General features: G+C 31.5%; 1 protein-coding gene across 4 annotated transcripts in view; it reads left to right on the forward strand.

The window, feature by feature from the left end:
* LOC115885353 (protein tyrosine phosphatase type IVA 3-like) overlaps positions 1–11,877 on the forward strand; it is a 32,431-nt gene extending 20,554 nt beyond the window's left edge. For all 4 annotated transcript variants that reach the window (XM_030904241.1, XM_030904240.1, XM_030904237.1 and 1 more), the window contains exons 3-4: positions 10,438–10,560; positions 11,685–11,877. In XM_030904241.1, coding sequence (XP_030760101.1) covers positions 10,438–10,560; positions 11,685–11,873 — 312 coding nt within the window. In that variant the 3' untranslated portion in view covers positions 11,874–11,877. The remainder of the gene's footprint in view (positions 1–10,437; positions 10,561–11,684) is intronic.
* Positions 11,878–13,990: the final 2,113 nt, after the last annotated feature.

Here is a 13,990-nt window from a genome sequence, read left to right on the forward strand (position 1 = left end):
TAATAGGGGAATCGTTCTTAAACAGAAATAAACCGCAATTTTTTCTACAAAATTGGTTTGGTTGTTGAACAAGCAATTAATTTTTTGAAACAATAAATGGGACTTTCACATCGAAGCTCTATCAAAGAAACTAAGCGCTGCCTGTTTTGCGCTAAGATCAGTTTCTAGGGAACTTAACTTATCAAACTCTAGAATAGCCTATTATGCACTTTTTGAGTCGCATCTTCGTTATGTCCTTCCATTCTGGTGTACTTGCTGCGCAACAAAATTTTATCGTATTTTCAGACTTCAAAAGAGATTCGATATTTATTGGGACTGAACAGTAGAACTCACTGCCAGAATTTCTTTAAAAATTTCAAAATACTGACTCTTCCTTCTTTATTCATTTTTGAATCCGTTTGCTTAATCCGCAAGCACATATCTGCTATTCCCGAAAGGCCATCTCATAACTATCCACTTAGGAATGCGGAGCACGATCTTTATCTGCCAACCCCGAGCTCAGAACTAGTTAAAGGTTCAATACTGTACAATGCCAAAAAAATGTACTGTAATCATCTGCCTTTGAATATCAAGTCGCTTTCATTCTTTCCCGCATTTCGCAAAGCTCTGAAATCATACTTACTGGAGAGAGCCCTATATGCGGTAAACGACTTTTTTGTTGATGTTTAATCATGAACAATTTTGAATTTTAAAATTTTGATCATCTCTATTATATCTATTTACTGCTTACTGTTCTGCAATTGTCCATGTATATTGTTTTTGTAATTTTAATGGATTTAAATTTTTTGGAGTTGTATGATTTGTATTGTATATTTTTTATTATTTGTATATTTTTTGTGCTTTTGTTGTTGTATCACTTACACCCTATTATATTCTGGGACACCCCGTATATGTACGTGTATCTGCAAACGAAAATAAAGACCATCATCCGGCCTCATCGTTCAAAGATCGCTTGTGCATCTTGCCCAATAATCCCCATGAGTATAAAACACAAACCTGCGTGTTTTCTGGTTCATTGTTTTACGAAAAGCCGTCTTAATGGCACCACAGATTACGAGTAATTACACTTAGAACACGTCTAGATACAGTAGGTGTAAAAAATACTATGTTGCGATCGGGACGAATAAGTTTTGTGACGATCTGTATCATGGTGATAGTTCGTTTTGCGATTAGCGTAAGTTTTAATAGTCGTATTGTTATAATTTATCAGAAATTAACATTTTTTAGTAAAACTCACCGATTTGAAATTAAAAAATAAAATGTAAAGCATTACATGTCAGGACAAAAAACATTTTTGGATAAAGAATCTAGTAGGCTGCTGTCAAACAGTTTTATTTCGTAATAATATCGTTACATTTTCTTCTGAACGATAACCTCTTAAAAATTATTTACCAAGACAATTTTTAATTCTGTATTTTAATTCATGAAAGTACAAAATAATAAAAAAGTACATATTAAAAAATAAAAATGTTTTTGTCCTGACATGGGGTAATGCTTTACATTTTATTTTTTAATTTCAAATCGGTGAGTTTTATCAAAAAAAACACAAGAGATAAAAAGTTTCTAAACAAACTAAACTATCCAAATTAATTTTTTTGCATGCGTTTGATAAGATTTTTCTTTAAATTTCATTAACAAGTATAATAGGGGTAGTTTATTTCAACCCCTTCCACTCATTTTAAAAAAGTGAGAAAATTACCAGAAAGTGTGTTTTCATAACAGTAATGCTTCCATAAAATTTCATTAGTCTATCTCTTTTCGTTTTCAAGATAAAAAATTAAAACATTATTTTTCTGCCATCTTTGTACCGCGATATCTCCCTAATGGTTGACTTTTGACCCAACGTTTATGAAGCAAACTACCCTTTATTTTGAACAAGTAATCTGATGTTTTTCGCAGTTGTTTTGAAACACCCTGTATATTATATTTCAGAAATCTGCCTAAGGCTTAGCTTTGATTAAGGCTTGATTAAGGTTTGCAGAGCTTCAGCATTTCATAAAATAGCGAGGAATTTGTTACAAAACCATATAAATTATATATGTACTGTAATCACAAAACTTTAACCTATTTCCGTATTGTAACGGAAATTTAAATTATGTCTTTATTTTCGAGAAAATTTAGTCCAAACATAAGGAATATTTTGTTGATGTTTGACAATCAAAATCTTAAAGATAAAGAAGTTGTCTAAAAATGTGCTACAATACGGATATAGTACTCGTATTATCCGTTATCTTTAATTTCCTTCTTCATTTGTGTCAAAATACAGATACTGATCATACTGATAAAAATTAATATATATAATATAAATTTAATAACATTTTTTTTTAAATGATACGACCTAAGCTTTGTAATGATAACAAATTTTATTATTATATAAAAAAACACAGGTATACAATAATTAAGTTAAACATCAAAGGCGAGTTTTTTTCTCTAGATTCAGCCAATATTGCATTTTATGCAATATTGTTTGAAATGTTTTAAACTATTCGTATGATGAGAATGGGAACATATTTCATATAATTACATATATGTTGAATTATTCATTTTTAATTTACATAACTGCCTGCATATTATTTGCGGTAGTTTTGTAAATTTAGTAGGTAATTTGTTTTCAATGATATATAAAGTATTATTTATTATACGGCGGTTTGGGTCATACGCGTTTTCATTTTTCAATTTTTTTCACCTGGTATTTTCATCCCTTTTTCATCGTTTTTTGACGTTTTTGTGCATATTGTCACAAAATCATGATCGTTTTGGAGTTCATCAACAGCTTTAGGGATATATACCACCCCTAAAAATATGTTTAAGACTACTACACATATTTAAGACTCACCCTGTATAGTTTATGTAATAAAAAGCGTTTTAGGTGTGGCATTTGTAAATTTACTACACTAGTATACAGTTGTACATATTTTACTCCTAAATATGAATCAATAAATATTGACTGGTTGTTTCGCAGGCTACTGTAACGCCGTTTTTTTTTCGATGACAAAAATTGTAAACCAAAAACTATCAGTTTCTGTCTAAATATTCTATTATTTTGGTAGTTATACAGGGTGGTCCGGACTGTATTCCGGAAACTTTAGCAGCATATTCTGCACGTAAAAATAAGTAAAAAAGTTCGTGTAAATGTATGTCCGAAAATGATTAGTTTCGTAGATATAGGGTGTAGAAGTTTCAATTTTATTTCGAGTTTTTCCAAAGATTTTTACTTCAGAAATTATTTGGAAAAAATCGAAATAAAAATGAAACTTCTACACCCTGTATCTCCGAAACTAAGCATTTTAGGACATACATTTACATGAACTTTTTTACTTATTTTTATCAGTAAAATATGCTGCCGAAGTTTCCGGAATACACTTCGTTCACCCTGTATAATTATTTTAAAAGCGACGTTAAAATTAAACCTAAATTTATCTGGTTGAATTATTATGCAACCAGCCAATTTAAATAAAGTATATATATAGATGTATCGTTAAACTGCGTTTTGGCGCAAGAAAGCAATTGCCAAACGCCGACCGACGGCAGCAATCTAGATTTCGGTGTCATCAAAACAAAACACAATCGGCTGTTCCCATGAATAAGCTATCGGCCCCGGTATCTCGAATCTCATCGTCGCTGTTACGTAACCGGATAAATGAATGAGATGCTACCGGCACAGATTCGTCTTCATTACTATTATTACGATCCCAGGAAAATAAGGAAACTTAGAGAAACCCTACCGTATAAATACCATTGATGTGTGACTCTTAAATCACTCATTACATAACATTTTCTAAAAGGTTATAACAATTATTACAAAACGATCATTTATCATCTATATTTAATTATTTCTCTGAGATTCGGACACAATTATTGTAGAATTTAGACGTTAAATTGATAGTAGCACGACAGACTATTCGTCGGGTGACCGTAGATTTGAAATTCGATTTGAATAAGGACAAATCTTAGACCATGTAATGCATAGATTGGTTAATTACTTGGTTATCCTGCAGTCAACATAAGTTAAAATATAATAGAATTTTCTAATTAGTAATTATAACTTGGGAATTTTTTTTAAATTTTATTTCTTCTCGCACGTTTATTAATTGCTTCCATTTCTGAAAAATTTTGTATTCCTTTTCATAAGTTATTCGGGATTTAAACGGAACTAGTTTTTACGAAAGTTGTTTTTTATGACGATGTGCAAACGAGTAAAATTTCCTGTGCGCAAAAATCGCATAAAATAACAATAAGCAGCGTAATAGAGAGATATCGCTAAACCGAATAGCGTGCATGAACGTTAAAAAGGACAGGTGTTATTTCCTTTACGTGAGGTGGTATTAACTCTCTTTATTTATAGTTATCGGATCGGAAAGAATTCTGTTGGCGTCGCGTCCGCTATTTAAACTTAACCTAACTTTGAATTTAAAACTTTGAAATTGTTTTGTTTACTAGGTATTTTAAAACTAAAGGGCTAAAGTTCTTATTTCCAGTGCTTTATTGATCAACGTCTGCCAGTGGGTTTAGGGCAACAAGCAACAAATTCTTTTAGAAGGGCTAAGTCGTCATCTGCTGTAAATCTAAGACTCTTTATAGGTTCTTTAATATTGGAAGAGGTGGAATCCATAATTTAGGCCATATTTATTTAATTAAAACTAATCCCAGCTACCTAAATATCAAATTTCCTAATAAAACTAATGTAATAATTCAAAACAATTCAAACATAACCTAAAATAAAAGATCTCGCCGGTTGTCAAATACCCGCACATGCCCATTTAAGCAATTTTTAAACGTTATTTAGAAATAGGGTTTGGTGTAATTGATCCGCAAATTACGTCAGGCGGTAACGTTATTAGCGGGCGTTGCGTTAAAAATTGACTCGCCCATATCGTAACCATGATAAGGTACGCGTAAATACTGCATGACGCTATTCGGTTTTCCGATATCTCTCTAATAACTGTGCCGGTCAGGCGCTGTGCACAATTTTAGAAGCCATAAGTGGGCGTGCTATGTGCGCAAACTAGTGACCTAACTAGTGCCCGATTCCGAAAATTGGAACCACGAAAAACAATAAAAAAAACAATATAATCTGTATAATCTGTGCCAGAACTTACTAGATCTGTTGACTATATGACCAAAAGCAAAGGCATGAATGTAAAAATTACGAAAAATGTTAGTGTCTTCTTCAAAAGCGAATATCTCCAGCAAAAATAACGCTAATGAGATGAACCAAAAAAGAAACTACCGAGAAAGGATGTATCTAGATGATAAAATTATTTTTAAATTTCTTGCTGTTTTAACATATTGCACAGGATGTTTCAAAGTTAGTGGAGTGTAGAAGGACTTTATTTTCATTGTCTAATTTGTTCAGCTCTATGGAGATTGTTTGACTGACTTTGACAAACTTCGAAATCAAGTATAGGCATAGTTACACGGCAGATTATGCATCTGATAACCGTAGATCGTAATCTCCTTCATGCTTATAGACATAGTCTCTGCACTTGTACATTGAATTGCAGCGAAGGGGAGGAGAGTGGAGAGAAATTATCGGCGATATTGTTTATGGACGTTTACCCTTGTCCTCTATACTACGTATATTGTTTAAGTGGAAATTTATAGGAGTCCGGGTATTGATTTCGGAGGCAGACTACAACTCTACGAACTAATATCGGCAGTTCTATTTCTCACAATCAGAGGCTTTAGAGAATAAGGCCGAGATAAACCAGACGTTATCTGTTTTATTTTTCTTCCGAGTAAATAGAGAAAAGCGTAGTAAGAATCCTACTTTTTTTATCAAGAAGTTCAGTATTAGTAGTGGGAACTATCGAATGAATACTATCGAAACATTCGATAGTTGCAATCCATTCGAATAATTCGATAGCTGGTAAAAAAACATTCGTTGAAAACTATTCGAATAAAAATTATCGAATAGATGCGTCATCTGCCTTGAAATATTGTATTCTAGTAATTCGGCAGCAAGAACCATTCATTTATAAAATTCATTCATTTATGAAATTCATTTATTCGTCAGGATCGATTATAATAAAATATTAACTGGATTTTAGTTGTCGCCCGGCGACGTAGGTTTCTTTCCCGAGAAACCCGACAGCGGTCGGTGGCAAATGCTATGAAAGAAGCCGGCATCTTTGATTTTTTGCGGAGTCATATAAAGATAAGGACACATTATTTTTTTTATTGAGGTGCTAGAGTATTTACACAAAAAATACATTATGAAGGGCGCTGTTGCCATATATTGGTATTAGTTGATATTAGCAAAGGATATTATTGTTTGGCTTTAGTTAGTTAGGGATAGTATGTCTATATATTTTGCATTTTTTATTAATATTCTGTTGTTACACTGCAATAATACTTGTTATTTTGGATGTAGGAAAATTATTTTTAATGTTTTTAAGCAAAGACTAGTTTAATAAATAATAATAACAGTAAAAATTTGTTATACCTATTAACAACAAAATTTAAAATCATTTAATATACATTTTTTTTTACGTAGTAGCAAAATACCGTATGATCGAGAAAAAATGGAGTCCAGTTGGCTTGGAAATGAAGATCGTTGACATTTCCCATATAATTTTACATATAAAATGACAGCGATCTTCATAAAATAGCCTTCGCTGACGCCGTTTTTTTTCGATCATGCGGTATAAACAACAAATTAGATGTCAAAATTATTTATATTAGATCCTATTTAAAAATAATATAGTCTTTAAATTTTTTTGGCAACGTTGGTTTATTAAATAACAATAATTACAGAACTAATTTGTTATATTAACAACAAACTTTAACATCATGAAATATAAACATTTATTAATTTTCTAAGCATGCAGTGTAATGGAAGGAAAATATAAATAAAAAATTAGAAATCAAAATTATTTATATTAGGTACTTTATATTACTACTTAAAAATAATATTTACTGTTACTGGCATTTACTTTAAAAAATAAATTAAATATTTCTTTGCAAAAAACTACATGTAAGAGAATTAGCATAAACAAAATACAAACATCGTTAACTTTTTTTTTTAAATTGGCACGTGTAAAACTTTCAATTTAATTTTCTCACCCCATAGGTTGAGTTAGATAACCACATTACTTAAATATGATTATTAAGCTCCAACTAATTCATATTATTAAAACATCTAAAATACAAATATGTAATTTTAAAATTAATTCCAAGTTCATCTCATCTCTCTTAAAAATTGCTACTTCTCAAAATTTCCCATTAAAAAATAGACCATATACCATATAAAATAAAATAATTGAAAGATCGGGCAACGGAAAATCACACAAATTTTCGGAAACATTTTGACACCTGCACACGCACACAATGGTCAATTAAAAATAGCACAGTATTTATAAGGCGAAGTTATAAAAATTTGGAAGAACTAATAATGCACTGACGCACACAAAAATCAAACGAATACTAAATTTCATTTATCAAAAGCATTCAATAGTCGTGGCTCAACGATAACCATTTAGTCGCACGGCGAGGTTGTCACATATGCTTTAGTATACAAATGAATGAATGATTTTATTCGAATAAAACCATTCGATAGTTGAAATCATTCATTCAGTAACTATTCGATAGTCTAATTCATTCGATAGTTCCCATCGCTATTCAGTATAATAATGAAAAAATTGGTCAAGTGCGCGACGGACTCGCGCACGAAGGGTACCATTCATTCTCTGTATTATATAAAATATATATATAAAAAATATATAAAATTTCCGTACCATTCATTATCTGTACAACATTATATACTATATTATTATAAACTTTTTTCCGAGTTAGCTGAAATTTTGAATGCGCGTAAAAGTAATTTAAAAAGAAATGAAGATACACATTACTAAAAATTGTATTAATCAATAATAAATATGTAAAAATATGTGAAAATTAAAAAAAAACGATTAAAAAAAAGTCGCCTTGACTAGGATTCGAACCTGCCTTACTACGGTTCCAAGTTCCAACGTCGTAGCAGCGTAAAGTCCTCACGCTTTAACCACGATTCTATGTAAAATTCTTACTTAAAAGATAATGTTTAGTGAAAGTACTTTTTTATTTATAAACATTTATTTAATTCTGTTTTTAGTATTTGTTCTTATAGCGGCAACATAGATACATTATCTGTAAAAATTTCACCTGTCTAGCTATAACGGTTCATAAGATAGACCTTTGTGACAGACAGACGGACGGACAGCCAAGTCTTAGTAATAGGGTTCCTGTTTTTACCCTTTGGGTACGGAACCAAAAAATAAAAAAACAACTTTGATTAGACTAACTAATTTAGTTATGAACTGTTAGTATAACCACAATTTCCTTTAAGTAATTATACGTTTTGGAAAAACTGAATTTCCGGAAAAACTCGGAAAACTGCGAGACACGATTCTCCTGAAATATTTATAATATGTACTGACAAACATTATGTACAGTACGTCTGTCCGTTCTGTGGCTACGGGGTATCCGTGAGAGGGGAAACGATATTCTCTCGATGTTTTTCGTAAAAAAATAGACGACGCGTCCCATCAATAAAAATTCGACTCGATTCGAAGTAGCTAATAAAATTCCTTTCCGCATTCCTTTCATAGACACAGATCCAGCAGACGCACTTTACACACTGCTACGCTGTTCTTTAATCTGCCTTAACTAACTCTTTAACTGACAGACAAAACGTACGGTAAAACGGTATGTGTAGATGGAGCTTTATAGACATATTTTTTGTTAAACGTTTAAAAAAATCCACATAATCTGTAACGCTATGCTTCTCCCACCTATTAGTTGATAATTTTATTGTGTTGTGAAAAAGAATAGTTTAAAACACACGTATACAGGGCGTTCCTTAATGACGATGAATGATATTTAAGTAGGTGATTTTTGGACCAATTTTCTAAGAAAAAAACTTCATATGAATATATTATGTCCTAAACCTCTTAACTTTACAGATACAGGGTGGTAAAATTTTTATTTTTTTTTATAATATCTATAATGTTATACCGGGTACGTCTCAAAAGTGGTCCGCCCCTATAACTTTTCTATTTATTCTGGTAAAAAAACGAGATTTGGTACGTTAGCATATGACATAAATTAGGATTGATTGACGTATTCAATTGTTTTTGGTCACTTGCTGTTTCACCGGAAATGACTACAGTTTTTGATTTTTAAATGGCACCCTCGGTATTTTTTACTTTATTCGATAGAAAATAACATTCTGAATAAAATGACATATCACATGTCAACTTTTGACATTCTCTAGAGTGCCATGGCCATGTTAATTTTTATTCAAGGAGCCTTGGAGAAATAGGTTTGATCGTTTAATGTTAAGATACCCAAATCGTATTTTTAATCATATCTCAATTTTTTCAAATGGATGAAAGGTGGCTCATTAGCATATTTGGAAAAAGCATTTTTTTAATGAATAATTTGGTAACACACACTTTGTATTTTATTTTTTATTATTCAGTCTCATTTTCTATCCAATAAAGTAAAAAAATGGCGAGGGTTTCATTTCAAAATCAAAAGTTGTAGTCATTTCCGGTGAAACAGGAAATGACCAAAAACAATTGAATACGTCAATCAATCCTAATTTATGTCATATACTAACATTCCAAATCTCGTTTTTTTATCAAAAAAAAAATAAAAAAGTTATAGGGGTGAGCCACTTTTCAGACGCACCTGGTATAATAGGGACTATTCATACTTCCCCCGTAGACATAAAAAAGCTTCTAAAGAAAAAAAAACTCTTAAAGAACATTTTTTTCATCAGGCTATATGACTCAATATTTATTTTTCATTTAAAGAAAATACTTCTTAGAAGGAAAAGGTCCTAAGTAAATTACAAAAATAATTTTTAAAGGAATCTTCAAATGTATTGCTGTGTATCTCTCAGCGCAGAGAAATAATATTTTATTGAGATTATTTTTGTGCTGTACTAGGTAAAATTTTAAGAAGAAATAAACAAGAACGACAATTAATTGTTCATAAATTAATGAGCGAATTAATGATACACTACTGTTTCATGACAAAATTGAAGAAACTAAACTAAAACTAGTTTTAGTGAACCCTAATCGACATTTGATTTCGGAAAATCGACTATACATAATATATCATATTTTACGTAAAATTTCCAGGGATTTTGTGCCTAAACCGTTGACTTCATCGAAAATTTTCATAAAACCTTTTTTATAGGAAATTTTATTCTCTTTCATTTTGCTCTCCTCAAAATTTCGAAAAACGCATAGTTTTCGAGATATTCACAAAATACCGATTTTGGGCGCAATCTTGGCAAAATGGCGGCGCCGGCGGCAAGTCTGAAAATGTGCATTTTATGGATTTTAGTTAGGGACCCCAAAACCTATAAACCTGCAAAGTTGCAAAACTTCCGGACTTCTTTCCAAACAAAAATCCCCAATGACTGAACTAAATATATTATTTTTGCAGCAATTGGATGGCTATATTCCAGGACAAGACTATCCAATATACAACGAGGTTCCTCAAGGCTTATCTTTCCGATGCGATCAAAGACCTCCGGGATACTACAGCGATCCAGAGGCCCAGTGCCAGGTATTTTTCTATACGGGGTGGTCAAAACTGTAATTGGGAAATTTTGGCAACATAATATTCTCAAGATAAAAATAAGTAAAAAGGTTCGTTTGAAATGTATGGAATAAAATTCTTCGTTTCGGAGATACAGAATGTAAAAGTTTCAGTTTTATTGACGTAGTTGGATGGAAATAGGTGATTTTTTTTAATTGCTTTTTTTATTCCGTTGCTTACCTTGGTTATGGTTTTATGTTTCGTTTCTATCGGTTTCCTGAAAGTTTTCTTATTACGGAACACGCGGTTCCTGAAAAATTCGGTTATAACTGTCACCAAACTAACCAGTGCGAGCAGGTTGGTTTTTCTGGTTTTGTTTGTCAATCATTGTCATTTATGTGACAGAAATCAAACAAATATTGGAAGTTCGAGTGCAATTCTCATTTAATTTCTAAAATTTGTTATCTAATATTTTGTATTTACATCCAAAAGCAATGAAGGTAGGCAGTAAAGGTAAATAAATTTCATTAACTAAATAGAATGACTTTTTAGGACCATTTAAACTTATCGTGCAGCCATTGTTTCTTAAAATCAGGAACATTTAAAGAAAACATGAAAAACAAGACAACAAGTAATCGTGAATGTTTTGTAAGCTATAAAAATATAAATATTGATTAGATTTGTTTATTTATTACTGATCTGTTTTAATATTGGACCTGCAAATCGTCACTTGAGCTGTCTAACGAGTTTAACAGTTTATTAATAAAGTACTTTTCAATATTAAACTCCGTTGAAAAGAAGAAGCAAACGTAAAAGCAGAGAATAGGTACATTAAAAATGCATAAAAGATAAATTTTATAATAAATGTATTGAAATTTAGAAAACGTCAACATTTGACATTTCAAATATTGACGCTAGTTCAAAAATTATTTGGAAAAAATCGAAATAAAAATGAAACTTCGACACCCTGTATCTCCGAAACTAAGCAGCTTTAAGACATACATTTATACGAACTTTTTTACTTATTTTTTACCCTGTATATTTAGAAAATAGCCATAAACTTACTTATTTAGAACAGGGTATGTTGTTATTTTACTTAAAAGAAAGAGTATTCTTTAAGAATAGGTTATTTTGTATGTAATGTTTTACAGGTGTGGCATTGGTGCTTGCCCAACGGTCAAAAATTCAGTTTTCTTTGTCCAAATGGAACCATCTTCAACCAGTTTGCCAGGGTTTGTGACTGGTGGTTTAACGTTGATTGTGCAGCCACGCCGAATCTGTATGGCATCAACGAAGACCTTTACAGAATACCACCGCCTTACAAAGGACCAAATTTGTAGTAGAGTAGTGTTAAAAAATAAATACTTTATTTAAAAAAAATAGAATTTTTCTTCGACTTATATTTCAAAAAAAAATTGACTGTGTTAAGAGCTTTCTAAGTCTATTAAATAAGTTTTATTATTAATTATTCCGCTTTATGTTCATTCTTTTAATTTCTGGACTTATTTTTTTGGTTGAGCCCTTATTTAATAGGAAGGGTTGATAAAAAAACGGAGAAAAAAATACTGTGTCGTTCTGGCTGCAACAATATCTCCCTTTTCTGGATCCAAAAGAGGAAGGAAAGGAATATTCGGCTATGTTTGCAGATGTAGTCTGTGAGAAGGGGTAAAAAATCCAGTAGCGGCTCGTTAACATTAATTAAAGAACATAAAGATTTTTTTTTAAATATGAAAACCAAGTAAACTTTAGAGTAAAACTGTAAATTTCACCCAGTAAAAACGTTCGTCGAATAGTGATGTACAGGGTGTCCCAATAAGAATAGATCTTGGACAGTATCTCGGAAAGTATTAGCCGTAGGGCATACGGAAAAAAAATATTTATAACTAAAGAAGCTATAAGAAAGTGCTGGAAATTATTTTCAAGTTTGTAGAACGACTGCTATAAAAAAATCAGAAAAAGATGTTTTTACACAATTTTGTCTAGTTAACGGGTACTATAAATAATAGCTTCATAATCTTCAGTAAATTTTGAATATTTTTTATCTGAACCATTTTCCAATATCTGCCAAAATAAAGTGGTGGGGGAAGGTTACATCTGTTTTTATTTAAATATTAATAACTCCGGACTGGATGAACGGAATCCAACAAACGGGGGCTCGTTTAAAAGAGCGTTTCTTACTCTATATTATACCGTACAAACAATAATAATAAGCTTTTCAATGTAGACGCTAGGGGGCGTTGTCTTACAATTTAACAAATATTGCGCGTTTCTTCAAAAAAAAATTAATGCGATAATATAATATGTAATTTTAGCTGATAGTAAAGAGTAATAAAAGCTTAAAAAGCCAGCGAAAACCGCATCTTGATATCTTCTTTTAAACTGAAGATATTAGCAAAATTATAATATATAAGAGAGATGTGTAAAAAATCACGGAAATGTATATTTTTCCATCCAGTAGTTTTATACAGGTACAGACAAAAAGTTATTACTCTTCAAAACAGTTAAAACACATGTAGGTGGCGCCCTCTAAAAGTAGGAGTCATATTGACATCAAAATCAAATTTCTCATGTCAAAAAACTCCAATTTAAGAAGACCACAATTTCCATCCAAATCTTGACGTTACTTGAGAAATTATTTGGAAAAAATCGAAATAAAAATTAAATTTCTACACCTGTATCGCCGAAACTAAACATTTTCGGACACGCATTTATACGAACTTTTTACTTATTTTTATCTGCAGAATATGCTGCCGAAATTTCCGGAATACAGTTCGGAAAACCCTCTATAAATCATTAAATAATGCAGAAAATGCAAATAAAATATCTTGTTGTTGAGATCCTTTGGACAGTCGTTTTTTTTAATTCTATTTTTTCACTACCTTTATTTTACCCCAGCGATACGCTACTGCCGACGGTCCTCCCTGTCATTAATCTCGTTCAACTTTCTTTCTGTATCGAGAAAAAATATTCGCCGACAAGGAAAAATGTGCTTTTCATGCTCAACCCGGGCAAAAAGACGCGCTATTTGACATTTTACGTGAAACCCCGGCGTAAGTGACCTTAGCTAGAGACAGGGGGGATTCCCCGCTTAGCTTCATTGTTAACGTATCCTTCGGAGTCGCATGTGTAGCCTACTTGCGATTTTATTCCGATTGAATGCACAAAAACCCCGAAAATATATCATTTACGCCAGTAAAAGCCTGGTATTTTATTTATATAATCTCTTGTCTTTTATATTTCCTGACTTTTTAACAAAAAAAATAATGTTTGAGCTCCCGAAATGTAAAATATAGTGTTGAAAGCAGGGATAGGACCCAGCATCCTTGAGGCAGAAAATTACACAATCGAAAGATGCATACAACTTATCATAAATAGTAACTACACACACCGGAAAAATCTAGGGATATCATTTTATTAAAGTTAAAAATAAATGTTTTGAATAAACAACCACATATTT

The sequence above is a fragment of the Sitophilus oryzae genome, unplaced genomic scaffold (genome assembly GCF_002938485.1).
Source record: "Sitophilus oryzae breed Bouriz unplaced genomic scaffold, Soryzae_2.0 scaffold_381_pilon_pilon, whole genome shotgun sequence".
Lineage (NCBI taxonomy): Eukaryota > Metazoa > Arthropoda > Insecta > Coleoptera > Curculionidae > Sitophilus > Sitophilus oryzae.